Source organism: Pristiophorus japonicus, chromosome 7, assembly GCF_044704955.1.
Source record: "Pristiophorus japonicus isolate sPriJap1 chromosome 7, sPriJap1.hap1, whole genome shotgun sequence".
NCBI lineage: Eukaryota > Metazoa > Chordata > Chondrichthyes > Pristiophoridae > Pristiophorus > Pristiophorus japonicus.
Window position 1 is genome coordinate 24,039,009 of NC_091983.1, and position 20,040 is coordinate 24,059,048.

General features: G+C 43.7%; 1 protein-coding gene across 1 annotated transcript in view; it reads left to right on the top strand.

The window, feature by feature from the left end:
• Positions 1-20,040, top strand: part of LOC139266570 (protein eyes shut homolog) — a 262,566-nt gene that overhangs the window by 54,032 nt on the left and 188,494 nt on the right. Inside the window, exon 4 of the mRNA XM_070884165.1 lies at positions 4,236-4,406. Within this exon, the coding sequence (XP_070740266.1) occupies positions 4,236-4,406 (171 nt within the window). The remainder of the gene's footprint in view (positions 1-4,235; positions 4,407-20,040) is intronic.

Sequence of the window (20,040 nt, forward strand, 5' to 3'; positions counted from 1 at the left end):
AAAGCCCTTTCCTGGCTCTCCCCACAGACCCAATCGCAACCTTTGCATAGGAGCACGTGTAGCGGCTCTAACAGCGTGCTCAATTTGGGAAGAAAGTTACCAAAATAGTTCAGGAGGCCCAGGAACGAAAGCAGCCAGATTGATGTACGAGGAGGACGGGCCCAATGTAAGCCCTACGAGGCCAAATGAATACTGGTGAAATCGCTTAATCTCTTCTGCCTTGTCCACCTTATCACAGACCTTCCCTTTTGTTCTTTTCTCTCTTCCCCTCTTTCTCTGTCCCTACATAAAAACTTGTTACGTCTCTAACTTTTTCCATTTCTGACGAAGAGTCATCAACCTGAAACGTTAACTCTGTTTCTCTCTCCACAGATGCTGCCTGATGCTGAGTATTTCCAGCATTTTCTGTTTTTTTTTCAGATTCCAGCATCTGCAGTATTTTGCTTTTGTATTGACATTTCCCTTGTGTGATAATGTCTGCATTAGTGGGTAGGTTTACAGTTGCCAGGTGAGTGATGCTCACTGCTCTGAACATTTCATTCACTTAGCACGGAGTTGATAGAATTTTTATTGTGTTTGACCAAACTTCCTTTCTGTGTGAATTTTAAATCAGAGTGCTGTAGGACCCAGAATGCCCTGTAAACCAGGGTCAGCACGACACACAGAAAGAACGGGAGCATTTTAAGTCGTTAAACTGCAGAAGAAGAGTAACAAGAGAGATAGACAAAGAGCAAGTGAGGATAAGGTTGTAAAACTGCTCTGAAGCAGGTGACAATGGTTGGTTGGATTAACTAAAAGGTCAACACTGCTCATATATTCGAATGCCAACACATGTGGGTTTTTCAGAGTTAACCTGCTGATCGCTGAATACCTTTGAATGCCTTCACAATATAATTGAATTTGATTTCATACGCTCGCAGGGAAAATGAACTGCTACACACTTCCATCAAAGATGAATAAAATATGAAGGTAGCAGGTTACACAGGAAGAACTTTCACCTCTGGGATCTGGATATGTATTCTGCCCAGAGTGAGGAGATGAAAATCTTTTCTCTCTTTGTCTCCATGGTGGATTTACCATCGTTACCCCCCCCACCCTCCCCCCACCCCCATCCCATAAAAGTTGTTGAGTTAAATCTTCAAATGATTGATAAAACTTCGATGTAATAGTATCATTCCTCCACCTTCATACATCCGGGAGTACACCTTATGCAATCACTACATCTTGAACTCCTCCATGTCAAATCAGTGGGACATTACAATCTGGTTTCTTTCAGTTCTCTGAAGCCACAGTTGCCTCTTGGCTGATAAAAATCTGATCAACAGGCACCACATGTTACCTTTGGAGGATCCGCCTGCTAGCCTTCTTACTGTGCTGACATCTTGCCCTCGCTATTTGCTCTGCTCTCAAACGGACCTTACTTATTTTATCCAATCAAAGTTCAATTGGCTCTTTTGTGCCCAATATTTACTGTTCCACCTCAACAGTTCTGAACTCTCTGTAAATGCCAAAGATCTGAATGTGGATCCCATGTATTTGAAGTGTTTATTTTTCCAGCATGGCTATCAAAGTTTAGTCTAGCCGTCGCTCTTCTATCCTCCAGCATTCAATCCTCTCACACAGTTGCAATCTTTTCCTTGTGTCTCGGCACATTATTATATAAATGCAAACTCTTCCTTTATGGTTATCATGACAAAAGCACAGTTCCATCTCACTTCAAAATAGACCTCGTCTTTCATCCTCTTTTCAACCTTAGTGGTATCTTTCACTGCGGTTCTCAGCTGATGCTCACAGTGAAAGAAATAGCTTTCTCGAGTGCCAACATAGCCACAACAGAATTGAAGCAATCACACTTTGCTTCTCCAGTCGAGTAATTATATTTTTGAGTCTACAGCACAAAACCATCCACAGTTAAAGAGGCCAGTAATGTGACTGCCGTTGAAACCTTGGCCCAGATTTGCCTGGGGATTCGTGCCATTGCACAGGCATATCTATGTCATAGGAATCCTTGAACAGCGTAGAACAATGAGGAAATTATGGAGTAAGTGACCAACGCCGTTAATTACACCACTCCGTATTTTCCTGGGACGTTTGCAACGCTCCACCGTTACCCGAGCTGCAAACAGCATGCAGGTTAATTATCATACCCCACCCCCCACCCACCCTGCCCCATTAAAATCAATGGCGCTTGCGATTTTTCCTGCCTTTGAGCCAGTTTTCACAACATTAGAGTGCCCTGGCAACAGCGTGATTTATTGCTCCAAGATTGGATTTCAACTCCCAGTTGCTAAAAATGTATCACTGTCGCAAAGATTAAACAACTGCGATCTTTGAATATCTATCTCATGCGCCTGGGATTGTCAATGTTAATATTGCCGTACAGCATGCCCTTGTTGGTGATGGAAAGGCTTTGGGGAGTGAGGAGGTGAGACACTCACCACAGAATACCCAGCTTCAGACCTGCTCTAGTAGCCACAGTGTTTATGTGGCTGGTCCAGTTAAGTGTCTGGTCAATGGTGACCCCCAGGATGTTGATAGTGGGGGATTCGGCGATGGTAATGCCATTGAATGTCAAAGGGGGGTGGTTGGACTCTCGATAGCGATGAGATAGTAATTGCCTGCACTTATGTGGCACGAATGTTACTTGCCACTTATCAGCCCAAGCCTGAATGTTGTCCAGGTCTTGCTGTATATGGGCATGGACTGCGGAGTTGTGAATGGCACTGAATGGTCAGTCATCAGCGAACATCCCCATTTCTGACCATATGATGGAGGGAAGGTCATTGATGAAGCAGCTGAAGATGGTTGGGCTGAGGACACTGCCCTGAGAAACTCCTGCAGTGATGTCTTAGGACTGTGATGATTGACCTTGAACAACCACAACCATCTTCGTTTGTGCTAGGTATGACTCCAGCCAGTGGAGGGTTTTCCCCCTGACTCCAATTGACTTCAGTTTTACTAGGGCTCCTTGATGCCACACTCGGTCAAATGCTGCCTTGATGTCAAGGGCAGTCACTCTCACCTCACCTCTAGAATTCAACTCTTTTGTCCACATTTGGACCAAGACTGTAATGAGGTCTGGAGCCCAGTGGTTCTGGCAGAACTGAAACTGAGCATCAATGAGCAGGTTATTGGTGAGTAAATGCCATTTGCTGATGATTGAGAGTAGACTGATGGGGTGGTAATTGGCAGGATTGGATTTGTCCTTTTTGTGGACAGGACATACCTGGGCAGTTTTCCACATTGTCAGATAGATGTTGTTGCTGTACTGGAACAGCTTGGCTAGAGGCATGGCTAGTTCTGGAGCATGCCTTCATCACGATAGACGGGATGTTGTCAGGGCCCATAGCCTGTGCCATATCCAGTGCGCTCAGGACAAATACACAGCATGACTCAGTGTGCGAATACCTGTGTGTGTGTTTGCTCATTGGTAGCACTCTTGGCTCTGGGTCAAAAAGTCATGCGTTCAATTCCCACTTCAGAATCTTAAACAAATAATCTAGGCCTACACTCCAGTGCAGCACTGAAGGATCGATGCACTAGCAGAGCTGCCGTCATTCGAATGAGATGTAAAAGACTCCATGGCACTATCAGAAGAAGAGCAGCGGAGTTCTCCCTGATGTCCTGGAAAATATTTATAGCTCAACCAACATCACTAAAACAAATTATCTGGCCATTAACACATTGCTGTTTGTGGGCTCTTGCTGTGAGGAAATTGTCTGTCACGTTTCCTAAATTACAACTCAAAAATGCTTAATTGGCTTTAGGACGCCCTAGGTGCTACCAACTGAGCCACAGTTGACATTAGAATATCATATCATATGCAGTGAGGTAGATATTGATGTAGAGTTAATTGTGTGGGAATTAAAAGGATATCATTCTTGCTCCTCAGCTACTAAGCAATAGTTGCTGATAAAGTAAAGTGCATCTTGTGCCACAGATTTTAAGCTTCTTTGCCGGCAACAAGAAGGCTAACTGATGAGGAGGTAGAAACTGCAATCTGAATTCAATTTGGAAGCAGCTAATTTACTTACGAGAAATGAACTCTCATGATTTTTCTGATTAGGGACTGATTTTGTGACTGAGTTTGTGGGCCCAAGATGTTATTTTCAGCTGTAAAATAAGACTAGGATTGGAATGACGGCGTTTATATACTTTTGTTTTGAGTTTTGTGGTGCTGTGTTTTCGCTCAACTACTGGAGACAAAGTGTAATCTGCCACTTCTTCCATTTCAGATATCACACTGTTTTTCCCATCGTTCAATGGAAATGCTTATATGGAGCTTTCTTCACTTACAACGATATTAAGAAGAGATACAGGTCTTAATATTGGAACAGGAGACGACGCAGATGTGACGCTGTACCTAACAATAAAAACAGCCTCTTCCACCGGAACCATTCTTTACAGTGAGTGTTGGCCATGCTTGAAATGAGGGATTCTACACTTTTAGCTCATTAATTCACAAACAAAATGTTATGCTGATGGAGTGAGATGAAGTAAGGTGTGAGGAGGCTCGCGTGGAGCATAAACACCGTCACGGACCTGTTGGGCCGAATAGCCAGTTTCTGTGATGGAAAATTCTATGTAATTCTATGAATGCCACCTTCCTGTTGCTGTAACTACCTCCAGCCCTACAATCCTCCGAGATCTCTGCATTCCTCCAATTCTGGCCTCTTGCGCATCCCACACTTCCTTCGCCCCGCCATTGGTGGCCGTGTCTTCAGCTGCCTGGGCCCTAAGCTCTGGAATTCCCTCCCTAAACCTCTCCGCCTCTTCACCTCTTGCTTCCCCATAAGATGCTCCTTAAAACCAACCTCTTTGACCAAGCCTTTTGGTCACCTAATATCTTGGTGCCAAATGTTGTTGGATAACGCTTCTGTGAAGTGCCTTGGGAAGTTTTTCTATGTCAAAGGCACTACATAAATGCAAGTTGTTGTTGTCCGGGCCAGTGGTCAACTAATTGAAGACCCACGGCCTATAATAGCCGTTCTCCCCAGTCCTCCTTGCTGTGCGCCATCACTCCTGGCATGCGATCATCTTGGGCTGTTAGCTGTCAACTTCATAGATGGTAATGGTCAGCTGACTAGGGTGTGAATAATGGCGATGCACGTGTGGATAGTTTGTCTGGAGTTTCTCTTGTTTCTGTTTGGGGATCAGAGAAATATTTGTGCAGAACCGTCCCGTAGGAGATTAAATTGCTGAGGTGGAACTCATGGTGAAACAGTTTGTACACGGTCCATTGTAGAGGGAGGCTTGATGGGCCAAATGGCCTATTCTTGTACAGTGGTTTCTTATGTTCCGTCTCAGTCCAGTGTTGGTGCAGATACAAAAGGAATATAACTCGGGGCAGAAAAAAGAAGTCGATGGAATATAGCTGGTTTCTAGTCAAAGGTGGGATGATAGAATTTATGAATAGAATTGCAAATACCAGATTATAAAGCTAGTTAAATCATTTATAACCTCTGTCCAACTTTGGAGCATTTGATTTTAAACAGCAAAGGGCCATTAGAAACATTTTTTGCTAAATTTCTGTTTCATTCACTATAGAACCCAGATATAATTGATCTCAACCACCTTCCTTTTTAGAATAATTGACTCTCTTTGCAATAATCTGATGTCAAATCACTTCATTCATTGCTGTCCATTGTTCTTGACATGCTCTTGCAAACTGTACTGTTACCCATGTGATAGCTTGCACATGGCTAACAAGTCTCGCCTTGATGGCTCTACACAGCTCTCTCGTCTTTAACTGCTCTGCATGTGATAAACAGCTGTGGCTCAGTGGGTAGCACTTCTCGCCTCTAAGTCAGAAAGTTATGGGTTCAAGTCCCACTCCAGAGACTTGAGCACACAATCTAGGACTGAGGGAGTGCTGTATTGTCGGAAGTGCCGTCTTTCAGATGAGATGTTAAACTGAAGCCCCGTCTGCCCTCTCAGGTGTACTTAAAAGATCCCATGGTGCTATTTGAAGAGCAGAGGAGTTCTCTGCACTATTGTGGCCAACAGTTATCCCTCAACCAACATCACAGATTATCCGGTTATTATCACATTGCTGTTTGTGGGAGCTTGCTGTGCGTAATTTGGCTTCTGCCTTGCCGATGTTTTTTTTCCTTATTCATTCATGGGATGCGGGTGTCGCTGGCAAGGCCATGTGGTGAAGGTGCTCTCACAGTGCCATTACAGAGGGAGTTTGACCCAGCAACGGTGAAGAAACGGCAATATATTTCCAAGTCAGGATGGTGTGTAACTTGGAGGGGAACTTGCACGTGATGGTAATCCTGCCACCTGTTCCCCTTGTCCGTTTAGGTGGTAGAGGTCGTGGGCTTGGGAGGTCCTGCCGAAGAAACTTTGTATGCTAAATTTTTGTTTAATTCATTATAGACTACTCTTCAAAAATACTTCATTGGCTGTGAAGAACTATGGGATCACCTGAGGTCATCAAAGGTATTTTAACTTTTAGGTGTTGGTTGAGGGACAAATATTGGCCAGGATACAGGAGAGAACCCTCTGCTCTTCTTCAAAATAGTATCATGGGATCTGTTATGTCCACCTGAGAATGCAGATGGGGCTTCGGTTTAACGTCTCATCCAATAGGCGGCACCTCTGACAGTGCAGCGCTCCCTCAGTACTGCCAGTCTGGATTACGTGCTCAAGTCTCTGGAGTGGACTCCAAGGCAAGAGTGCTATCACTGAGTGATAAACCCTCATCAGCAGATTACATCGCCAGCCTCTCCTTGACACTGCTCCTTTGTGAAGAAAAGCTTTGGACCTGATGTCCAGGTTTTGTGTCCCCTTTTTGAAAATGGTAACTGTATTGCGGGTTGTAAAGATTGCTTAATTCTGAAGATGGAACGGGTTTCCTTTTGTAGTTTGATCACTTGTTTGTCTAATAACACAATGCTGGCATCAACAGCTTTTGTCAACCTCCTTTATTTACATGGGAATGGCTGAGGACTAAAGCTGACTTTCAGCATGCTTTTCTCAGAAAGTTTTGACCTCAAATGTAAAACCTGTTATCATTAATGACTCCTCTTCTCAGTGAAAAGAAAAATGCTTCTAACTTCATTGGCACGGAGGCAGCTCTCAGCCATTAATGCATGGATAGGCTCAGAAATGTTTCAGCTCCCTTAACCTGTAGACTGAGCACAAACCTCCAAACTCGGCCTATTAGCTGATCCCTAATTGTACATGTTGCAGGAAGCATGCGCTTTACGGAGTCTTTGCCACCTCTGCGGGGTGAGGTTGTAATGCCTGCAACAGCCTGCCTTGCTGCCTGCCTGCTACTTCCCAGTCCAGAGGAACAGATCACACTGCAAAGGTCTGCTCACAGCAATCATTCCCTACAGGCTGGTTACACAATCTACTTTAACTCGTGCAGTACTCAGTTTTCAGGGGAACGGGAAGAATTTGCATTTCTATAGCGCCTTTCACCACCTCAGGATGTCCCAAAGCGCTCTGCAGCCAATGACATACTTTTGAAGCATAGCCCTTGTTGTAATGTGGGGAAACGTGGCTGCCAATTTTCAAACAGCAAGATCCCACAAACAGCAACGTGATCATGGCTAGATCGTCGGTTTTAGTGATTTTGGTTGAGAGGTAAATATTAACCAGGACACCGGGGGAGAACTTTCCTGCTCTTCTTCCAAATAGTGCCATTGGATCTTTTACATCCCCATAAGAGGGCAGACAGGGGCTCGGTTTAACGTCTCGTCCAAAAGACGGCACCTCCAACAGTGCAGCACTCCCTCAGCACTGGATTGAAGTGTCAGCCTGGATTATGTCCCAAGTCTCTGGGGAGGGATTTGAACCAACAACCTTCTGACTCAGCGGCAAGAGTGCTACCTATTGAACCACAGCTGACCCCCACAACCTAAACAATGAGCTACTTATGATGTTGGTGTGTTTGGTACCTAATCGGCCTCACCCCTCCTTTGATGACCCTTTTACTATTTATATGTTTATAAAAGACTTTTGGGATCCCTTTTATGTTTGCCGCTAATCTACTCTCGTACTCTCACTTGGCCCCTCATTCTCTTTTTTAGATCTTCTCTGCACTTTCAGCATTCCCCCTACTTTCCATACAAATTGACTGAGGTACATCACACAATTCTGCACCTTTTTTTACACACTACACGTTATACAAATCACACAAGATCCCCTTCCCCTACTGTATGCAGTAACTGAGATACGGCACTCAGCAACCTAGCTGCATTCTGTACACAGTGACTGAGGTACAGCACCCAGCAACCTAGCTGCATTCTGTACAGTGAGCATGATGTAATCACCCAACTTCCCACCAATCTCTGTAACATTGATCACATTGACCAAGAACAGCTCGCTGTCTGGTCCCATCTCACTGGTATGGATGAGAGGAAAACATGTCGACATGTTTTCAGGCTTTTCAAAGGTTTTGTTTCAAGACAGAATAAATCCAGCTGGGTAATATTTTTAAAATGATGATTAAGCTTCCAGAATCAGTAGAGCATCAAAGTGGTTTCTCTAGGTTTCATCCAGCTCAGCTCCCAATTGCAGCTGCAAAGAACACTGGCAGGGGGAAAGCATGTATTGATTTTCCTAATGTTTGATGGACTGGCATAAGAACATAAGAACATAAGAAATAGAAGCAGGAGTTGGCCATGTGGCCCCTCGAGCCTGCTCTGCCATTTAATACGATCATGGCTGATCTGATCTTGGACTCGGGTCCACCTCCCTGCCCGCTCCCCATAACCCCTTATTCCCTTATTGGTTAAGAAACTGTCTATCTCTGTCTTACATTTATTCAATGACCCAGCTTTCATAGCTCTCTGAGGCAGCAAATTCCACAGATTTACATCCCTCTGAGAGAAGAAATTTCTCCTCATCTCAGTTTTAGATGGGCGGCCCCTTATTCTAAGATTATGCCCCCTAGTTCTAGTTTCCTCTATCAGTGGAAACATCCTCTCTGCATTCACCTTGTCAAGCCCCCTCATAATCTTATGTGTTTTGATAAGATCACCTCTCATTCTTCTGAATTCCAATGAGTAGAGGCCCAACCCACTCAACCTTTCCTCATAAGGCAACTCCCCTCATCTCCAGAATCAACCTAGTGAACCTCCTCTGTACTGCCTACAAAGCTAGTATATCCTTTCTTAAATATGAAAACCAAAACTGCACGCAGTATTCCAGGTGTGGTCTCACTAATAACTGTAGCAAGACTTCCTGTATAACTGTCGTAAGACTTCCCTGCTTTTATACTCTATCCCCTTTGCAATAAAGGTCAAGATTCCATTGGCCTTCCTGATCAATTGTTGTACCTGCATACTAATCTTTTGTGTTTCATGCACCAGGACCCCCAGGTTCTGCTGTACTGCAGCACTTTGCAATTTTTCTCAATTTAAATAATAACTTGCTCTTCGATTTTTTTCTGCCAAAGTGCATAGCTTCACACTTTCCAACATTATACTCCATCTGTCAAATTTTTGCTCACTCACTTAGCCTGTTAATATAGATTGTAAATAGTTGGAGTCCCAGCACTGATTCCTGTGGCACCCCACTAGCTACTGATTGCCAACCTGTGAATGAACCATTTATCCTGACTCTCTGTTTTCTGTTAGTTAGCCAATCCTCTATCCATGCTAATATATTACCTCCAACCCCGTGAACTTTTATCTTGTGCAGTAATCTTTCATGTGGCACCTTGTCAAATGCCTTCTGGAGGTCCAAATATACCATATTCACTGGTTCCCCTTTATCCACCTTGTTCATTACATCCTCAAAGAATTCCAACAAATTTGTCAAACATGACTTCCCCTTCACAAATCCATGCTGATTCTGCCTGACTGAATTATGCTTTTCCAAATGTCCTGCTACTGCTTCTTTAATAATGGACTCCAACATTTTCCAAACCACAGATGTTAAGCTAACTGTCTATAGTTTCCTGCTTTTTGTCTGCCTCCTTTTTTGAATAGGGTTCTTAAATTTGGAGTTTTCCAATCTGCTGGAACCTCCCCAGAATCCAGGGAATTTTGGTAAATTACAACCAATGCATCCACTATCCCTGCCACTACTTCTCTTAAGACCTTTGAATGCAAGCCATCAGGTCCAGGGGATTTATCTGCTTTTAGTCCCATTATCTTACTGAGTACCACCTCCTTAGTGATTGTAATTGTGTTAAGTTCCTCCTCCCCTATAGTCCCTTGACTATCCACTGTTGGGATATTTTTAGTGTCCTCTACCGTAAAGACTGATATAAAATATTTGTTCAGAGTTTGCCATCTCCATGTTCCCCATCACTAATTCCCTGGTTTCGTCATCTAAGGGACCAACATTTACTTTAGCCTCTCTTTTCCTTTTTATACACTGTAGAAACTCTTGCTATCTGTTTTTATATTTCGTACTTGGTTTACTTTCATAGTTTATCTTCCCTTTCTTAATAATTTTTTTCGTCATTCTTTGCTGGCTTTTAAAAGCTTCCCAATTTTCTGTCCTCCCACTAGTTTTGGCCACTTTGTATGCCCTTGTTTTTAATTGGATACCATCCTTTATTCTTTAGTTAGCCACGGATGGCTATCTTTTCTTTTACACCCGTTCCTCCTCACTGGAATATATTTTTCTTGAGAGTTATGAAATATCTCCTTAAATGTACACCACTGTTCATCAACCATCCTACACTTTAATCTATTTTCCCAGTCCACTTTAGCCAACTCTGCCTTCATAACTTTGTAGTCTCCTTTATTTAAGCTTTATACACTGGTTTGAAATCCAACTTTCTCACATCCATCTGAATTTGAAATAGAGTGCTATGACCACTCATTCCAAGGGGATCCTTTACTAGGACCAGATCTAAGTTAGCCTGCCCCCTGGTTGGTTCCGTTACATACTGCTCAAGGAACCCGTCCCTTACGCACTCTATGAACTCTTCCTCAAGGCTCCCCTGACCAATTTGATTTGTCCAATCAATATGGAGGTTAAAATCACCCATGATTGCTGTTCTCTTTTTACAAGCCTCCACTATTTCCTGTTTTATGCTCCGACCAACAGAGTTGCTACTGTTAGGGGGCCTATAGACTATGCCCACCATTGACTTTTTCCACTTATTATTCCTTATCTCCACCCAAACTGTTTCAGCATCCTGATCATTTGAGTCAATATCGTTCCTCAACCTTTGGGCTGTAGCACCTCAGCATCAGGCTGTTATTGGTATTAAATACTCTCTTCCCTCTGTGTATCCACACCTTAAATGGTCTAATTCTGTTATTAGTATTAAACACTCCCTTCCCTCTAACTCTCTGTACATCCTTTAATGGCTGAATGCTATTAGAATCATAGAATAATACAGCACAGAAGGAGACCATTCAGCCCATCGTGCCTGTGCTGGTGTTAAGTCATGCAGAACAGAAGATCGCTGGTTGGATAATCACAGCTGGTAAATGTTATAATTGGCCGCAGAATTCCGAGGCTATGGAAAGTGAAAATCAGCCAGAGTTTCTGATCAATGAATGCTGCTGGAAATTGGGTACTGGGTGAAGAGGGAGTTGGATTCTTCCGTGATGGAGGAGTAGTTGAATAGTCTGTCAATGTTCACACATAAAGAAAGAAAGACTTGCATTTATATTGCACAGTTCACGACCTCAGGACGTCCAAAAGTGCTTCACAGCCAATTAAGTACTTTTGAAGTGTAGTCACTGTTGTCAAGTAAGAAATTCGCTGGCTAATTTGGGCCTCACAAGCAACAATGTGATAATGACCAGATAATCTTTTTTTTAGTGATGTTGAATGAGAGATAAATATTGGCCAGGACACCGGGGATAACTTCCCTGCTCTTCTTCAAAATAGTACCATGGGATTTCTTAAATCTACCTGAGAGGGGAGACAGAGCCTCGGTTTAAATTTTCATTCGAAAGACAGCACTGCCAACAGTGCAGCAAGCACTCCCTCAGCACTGCACTGGTGTGTCAGCCAGGATTTTTGTGTTCAAGTCTCTGGAGTGGAACTTGAACCCACAACCATCAGACTTAGAGGCGAGAGTGTTACTCATTGAGTTACTCACTTCACTGAGCCATGGTTGACACTGTCCTCCTGGGCCTGTGAGTTTGGAGCCTGTTCCAGGCCAGCGAGAGTTGCTCTTGCTATTCCATTATGCTCAACGACCCCTTCTAGCAACTGTGGGAAATATGCATGCTCATCTGTTAGCTGGTCAGTTGACGAGATTGTTGATCAGGATTATCACTGCTGAACAAACAGCGTAGTGCTGGGGTTGTGGGGACATCACAAACTTAACAAGGTCCAATAGAAAGCTGCTGAAGGTGTTGGAACATCTCATTTAGCCATATTGGACTGGATTTTGCAGTAAAAATAACAGCGAGGCTACTCACCACTATTAACGTGTAAATCGGATAGGAGCTTCCAGCAACCACACATGCGAAGTTAAATCAGGACGTTGCTGTCCGAGTTACCCTGTTGCTCTAGAAGAAGCAAGTTAATGGTATCTCACCAAGAGACTCGCCATTGAAATACATGGAAGGGCAAGAAGTAGTGGAATTTATCTAATATATACACAGTAAATTCGCCTCTTTGACCAAGCTTTTGGTCTCCTGTCCTAATATCTCTTTATGTGGCTCGGTATTAAATTTGGTTTGGTAATGCCCCTGTGGCATGCCTTTGGATGTTTGACTACCTTAAAGGTGCGATATAAATGCAAGTTGTTGTTTATCAGGAATGCTCTCACTCACGATGCTGAGGGAGTAAGGTCCAAACTCCAAGGTGCGTTGAAGGCCGGTCTTGGTTTGCTTGGAAGCCCAATCAGGATGATTTTGAGAGGAAGGAATCCGGGACCCACATTAGTCCCTGCTCACTGAGATCAGTGGTTGCTATTAGGACCAGGTTTCTGACAGCACTGCGCACAGGTACATATTGGTGGCCTTCACTTGCTGCCAGGTCCTTGCCAGCACTTACCTCTGGGCAAGAAGGAGGAGAAGCACCTCAAAATCCTGCAGGCCCCAATGCTGGAATAGGACAGACCATTCCTGCAGGAATGGCAAGGCAGCTCAGGTTTGCCATACCAAAGTTGGGCAACCATTGGAATTGCAAGAAGATACAGTAGAGATCCTTCACAAATTATCCACCTGTTCTTTCCAATAAGCCAGCACCTATTTTTCCATGTCTATGGTCATCATTACATAGAATATACAGCACAGAAACAGGCCATTCAGTCCGTGCGACGTTTATGATCTACTCGAGCCTCCTCCCATCTTTACTCATCTAACCCTATCAGCAAAACCCTCTATTCCCTTCTCCCTCATATGCTTGTCTAGTCTCCCCTTAAATGCATCTATACTATTTGTCTCAACTACTCCCTGTGGTCGCGAGTTCCACATTCACATCACTCGCTCGGTAAAGAAGTTTCTTCTGAATTCCCTATTGGATTTCTTGGTGACTATCTTATATTGATGGCCTCTAGTTTTGGTCTTCCCCACAAGTGGAAACATTCTCTCTGTATTTTTATCCAATCCAGGAAAGCCAATGGTATTTTGGTCTTTATTGCAAAGGGGATGGAGTATAAAAGCAGGGAAGTCTTGCTATAGTTATATAAAGTATTGGTGAGGCCACACCTGGATTATGGCATGCAGTTTTGGTTTCCATATTTACGAAAGGATATATTAGCTTTCGAGGCAGTTCAGAGAAGGTTCACTAGGTTGATTCCGGGAATGAGGGGGTTGACTTATGAGGAAAGGTTCAGTAGGTTGGGCCTCATTGGAATTCAGAAGAATGAGAGGTGATCTTATCGAAACATATAAGATTATGAGGGGGCTTGACGAGGTGGACGCAGAGAGAATGTTTCCACTGATGGGGGAGACTAGAACTAGAGGGCATGATCTTAAAACAGAGATGAGGAGAAATTTCTTCTCTCAGAGGGTTGTAAATCTGTGGAATTCGCTGCCTCAGAGAGCTGTGGAAGCTGGGACATTGAATAAATTTAAGACAGAAATAGGCAGTTTCTTAAATGATAAGGGGATAAGGGGTTATGGGGAGTGGGCAGGGAAGTGGAGCTGAGTCCATGATCTAATCAGCCATGATCTTATTAAATGGCGGAGCAGGCTCGAGGGGCCATACGGCCTACTCCTGTTCCTATTTCTTATGTTCTTATGTATCCACTCTATCAAAACCTTTCATAATTTTAAAGACATCAATTAGGTCACCCCTCAGCCTTCTCTTTTCAAGAGAAAAGAGACACAGCCTGTCCACCCTTTCCTGATAGGTATATCCTCGCATTTCTGGTATCATCCTTGTAAATCTTCTCTGCACCTTCTCCAGCGCCTCTATATCCTTTTTCATAATATGGCGACCAGAATTGTACGCAGTACTCCAAGTGTGGTCTAACCAAGGTTCGATACAAGTTTAGCATAACTTTACTATTTTTCAATTCAGTCCTTCTAGAAATAAACCCTAGTGCCTGGTTTGCTTTTTTTAATGGACAAGCTTGTCTCAGTTGTGTCCAACCAGTGGTGTCTGCCCTCTCAGGTGGACGTAAAAGATTCCATGGCACTATTTGAAGAAGAGCAAGGGATTTTTCCCCCGGTGCCCTGGTCAGTATCTCATTGTTGCTTGTGGGACCTTGTGCGCAAATTAGTTGACACATTTCCTACATTACAACAGGAACTAGACTTCAAAAATACTGCATTGGCTGTAAATCACTTTCAGAGGCCCTGAAGTTGTGAAAGGCAGAATGTAAATGCAAGTCTTTTGTTCTCTTTACAGGCGTTGAACTTTCACGTAGATTTCAGAATTACTTCTTGGCTCACCAGCCATAGAGAAGTTTGATTCGCATTCAAATATCACTTAACTTCTTCAGAATAGATCTGGATGGATATCCGTTAAAGAATAGGATTAGAGGTTACAAGGATAAAGATCAGCATAGATAATCAAATAATGTGTGGCAAGATGGTTTGTGCACTTCAGAGACCTTGGGGCCAAAATTGATGAAGGCCCCCGCCTGCCCAAGTGCCGCCCAAAGGATCGCCGCTGCCCGCCGAGGTACTTGACGGTGCTTTGGGCAGGGTTTTCATCAAAAAGGTCCTTCAAAGGGCGGCGGGTGGCAAATGAGGAACTCACGCTGCCAATCTGGGCGGCAGCCGGCGGGAGCTCCCAATCTCGGCGGCAAGGGCGCTTACCGCCCAAGTGCCGCCGAGGATGGAGTCGGGCACACGGAGGGTCGAAGACCCGCGAAGAAAAATAAAACATCGGAACACCTTCAGCGGACCCCAATCAGGTAAGTCGCTGTGAAAAAAATTTTAAAAATGTTTACCAATCTTTTTTATTAAGATCGTCATACTCACTGTCGGGGACAGACCAGCCTCCAGTCAGTGGTCCACCCCCGTTCTGGCGCCAACTCCCGCCCGCATGAATATGGCATCTCAGCGGGCGGGAGTTCACTTATGCCACTCGGCTGCCCGCTGACGTCAGCGGGCGGTTCCCGGTGGTTCTCCGCTCCCGCCCGCTCCAGCACAAATCGAAAGTGGCACTGGGCGGGACCCGAAGCGGAATGTCAGCGGCAGTGGGCGGTGAGTCCATCAATTTCGGGCCCCTTGAACCACAATGCTAAAAAATCAGATCATTAGGTGTGTGTTGTAAGGCTGGTTCAATATTTGTGATTACGCTGCGGGAGTGGAGGGGGTGTTTTGGGGGATTCAGGAAGAACTTTTGCAAAGCTTTACTTTTTTTGAAAGTTTATCTGTCAATGGTGTTCTTCCCTCTGGAAACTAAATGGATTGGACAGAGTGCAGAAGAGGGAATACACTTGAATTGAATGTCATTTGCTAGTTCCATTAATTCTCTTATTCTGTATAAAGCTATGCATTTATACATTTAAGATGGCATGCTTCTTTCCAGATCTCTGCTCTTCCCTTTCTATAGTATGTTTGTGTTTAACCTATGACTCCCATTACTGAGGAAGTCATCATAGAATCATAGAGCACCTTTAATGTAGTAAAAGATCCCAAGATTCTTTCCAGGAGCATTATCAAACAAAATATGACAGCGAGCCACATAAAGAGATATTAGGACAGGTGACCAAAAGCTTGGTCAAAGAGGTAGGCTTTAAGGAATATCTGAAAGGAGGAGAGATTGGCTGAGAGGTTTAGGGAGGGAATTCTTGAGCTTAGGGCCTGGACATCTGAAGGCATGGTTGCCAATGAATGAAGGAAATCGGGCCTGCATAAGAGGGCAGAATTGGAGGAGCACAGAGTTCTTGGAGGGTCGTAAAGCTGGAGATGGTTTCAGAGATAGGGAGGGACAAGGCCATTGAGGGTTTTCAACACAAGAATGAGAATTTTAGAATCGAGGTGTTGCTGGGCCTGTGGTATGTAGGTCACCGAGCATAGGGGTGAATGGGACTTGGTGCAAGTCTGAATATAGGCAGCAGAATTTTGGATGAAGCGATGTTTACAGGGGATGAAAAATGGGAGGCTGGCCAGGAGAGCATTGGAATAGTCAGGTCTGGAGGTAACAAAAGCATGAATGAGGGTTTCAGCAGCAGATGGGCTGATGCAGGTCACTGAACCTGCCCGCTAGCTTATTAGGAATTGGACAGGTGGATACTTCCAAAAGCCCTCATATTCCCTTCTGCGGAATACCACGGAAAGCAGATGGACACAAATGGTTTAAAAGGTCTTCCTCATTGACATGGATGCACATCATCTTGCTCACTCACTAAATGAGATGAACAAATGTATACAATCAACTTGGCTGTAGGTTTGCTTCTCTATCAAATGACAATCGATCGAACGCCAATCACTAGAATGCCCAAAGGCCCCCCTCTCCACAATGTACTGCACTTACCAGGTTAGAATTTTAAAAGATGCACTTTAGTCACTGGTGCTGGAACACAGGAAGCAACCCATTCAGACATCTCCTCCCACGATGGTAAGGAAAATTTGCAGAAAGATACTTGGGGAGGAGAATTTGGAAGATTAATTTAATTTGCTCCCGATGATAAAAGTTGGCCATTAAATAACTTTCACTCAAACCACTGACATTTTTGGTAAAATTATTGATGCAAATTTCAAGCCCCCACCTGCAATTTGAGCTAAATTTGGGCAATCACCAACTGGCACTAAAGGTATCTGAGTCCCCAATCCAACTTCATGTATATTTCAAGCAGACACTCAATCAACTGAATTAGATGATAGTTTATTCATTGAATCGGCATCACTGCATGAGAACAAGTTCCTCTTTCAGTCTTGTTTTCATCGCAGCCAATTTTTAAAGCATGGACTGTTGTCCTGCACTTCTCTTTCAATACAGAGAACTTGCTCTTTATCTGGTGCCTTTGATATTTGTTTCAAATCTGACTCACATCTCTCAGTCTTCCATCCAATGATGAGGTCTGCACATCCCAGCAACAAAGCATGTCTTCGGTATCGAGGTGCTGATTCGGATGTGTGTACATCACGTGCCAGTGGCAGACCGATGTGGCTTTGTGCTAAATTCTCTTGTCTCTCACCTCGAGGGAAACCAAGATTAATGACTTGCCCAGGTGTCGGTGAATTGGGGGTGGCAGTAAATACAGATGGTGGGTGTACAGTGCAAGCTAACATTCGCATTTGTCAGACATTGTTTAAATGTGCTAATTGTTTCAAGTGGCATGTGTTGACAGAATTGAAAGAGGACGGCTTATTTTCTGAAGGTTGCGGATGTTCAGGATTTAAGATTACGGTGCCTACATTGTGAGAACTAACCATTTGTAACAATTTGCCACGGCATCACGGCATAGCGGAACTGATCTGCTGTGCTACAGATTAGTGGGATTAGTGTCTTCAACCGAGATTCTTCACATTGAAAGTGTCAAGCCCTGGTCACACTGTTAGGAGATGTCATAGAGGAGAAGCTGTCGGTTTTGCAATTAGAAAACAAACCCAGAAACTGCTGCGGGTTAGTCAGCATCTGGAGAGAGAACACAAAAGTTAAACCCTATGAAAGAAAGGTGGCAAAATTGGAGGTAACATCAATCAAAGCTGCTCTTCCACACACAGAAAGAAAGAAAACCTGCATTTATAAGGCGACTTTTATTGGAACAGGAGTAGACACTTGAGCCTGCTCCGTCATTCAATTAGATCATGGCTGATCTGCATCTTAACTCTATCTACCCGCCTTGGTTCCGTAACCCTTAATACCCTTGCCGGACATGGTGTAACCCTTCATCAAAACTGGAGAGGTCATGAGGAAACTACGTCACAAGATATAGACAGACAAAATCTCAAAGTTGAGTGGTCTCTATGCTACAGGAGAGCATGCAAAGGTTGATGTTGTATCAAACTTGCAGTATTTCATTGAGGAAAAAAGAACAAAAAGACTTGGATTTCTATAAACGCCTTTCACAACCGCTGGATGTCTGAAAGCGCTTTACAGCCAATGAGGTACTTTTGGAGAGCAGTCACTGTTGTAATGTAGGAGTATTTGAGACATTGCTAACTCAGACAAAATTAAATGGAAACATTTCTGTCCATATGATTCAAAATATAACAGGATCCCACAATTATTGCCTAAATGTTATATATAGAGTTTTGTAGAATGTACACCACAGAAACAGGTCATTCGGCCCATCAAATCTATGCCATCTCTCTTCATCTAACCCTATCAACATATCCTATTCTTTTCTCCCTCATGTACTTATCTAACTTCCCCTTAATTGCATCTATGCTATACACCTTATTCACTCCATGTGGTAGTGAGTTCCACATTCTAACTACTCTCTAGATGAAGAAGTTTCTGCTGAATTCCCTATTGGATTTATTGGTGATTATTGTATCTACATCGACCCTATAAAACCCTTTCATAAGATGAAGGCCCCAATCATGTCACCCCCTCAGTCTTTTCTTTTCTGGAGCAAACAAGCCGCAGCCTGTTCGATTTTTCAGACAAAATTAAGTCGAAAGAAATATTAAACCTGTCTATATCATTCAAAATATAATGAGATCCCGTAATTATTCCCCACATGTTAAAGATAATTCCATGATCTTGCACCTCCAGAGGGAACTGTACGCACAGGCAGCATGTGCCAGCACTCTAGCCTCCATTTTCCAACCTGAGCTCCCTTCCAGTTATGTTTGGCTCTGGTTACTTGAAAACTTTTCTGGACAAGTGGAAACAAAATAAAGTGAAGAAACGGAAAGAAATATTGAGAAATATTGCAATTTGTGCACACCTTCGTCTGACGCAAGTGTACGGTGCTGATTATAGCTTTGACATTTTCTGGGGGAGTTATTGGCTGTTGTTGGCGTCCTTGATGCCTGAAGTTCAGAGGCGGTTTGGGTTGGCACGTCAGAAGTTTGATTGGCATCAGTTAAATAAATATACCCTGGATATCAGTGGTTGCAATGCTTGGAGCATTTTCTCCATTGAGGTCACACTCCAGTAAGCAAGCGAACTTATGGCTCTAATGAAGGCAATCCTTTGCCACTGGAAGGAACCCAGGCATCAAAGCAAATAGTGGAGTGCACTGACATGCAGCAATTATCTTTCTGTCTGCAAGGGGAAAAGTAGACAATCACACTTAACTCTGACAGGCCTTTCATCATGTTATTACCTTGCAAACAATCCCAGTTGACGTTTAATTTTCCTATCAATCAAGTGCTGGATGTTGGAGGATAGAAGCATTCACGCTGTGAGCTTCATTATACCATGTCACAGGTTAACCGCCAAATGAATTCATCACTTCCTTCCTTCAGAGCCTCTTCCCTACCACCCACATCCAACCCTCTCCCCGCACCCCCATCACCACCTCAGCCCCGAAAGTTGCAAATACTTTCCACCTCCATCGATAGGTTGCTTTGGTCTCAGTTAATAAAGTTAGCATTGCTAATTGTAACTAGAGAATGGGAATTCAAACCAACAAATTAGATGGTGCATGTATTTACCTAAACATTCTATTCAGTGTTCAAGAGTAATCTCTTACATCCATGATATACTGAGTGCGATGAAGTGGGGTGGGAGGAGGCTCGTGTGGAGCATTAATACTGGCACAGACCTGTTGGGCCGAATGGTCTGTTTCTGCCCTTAAACTGC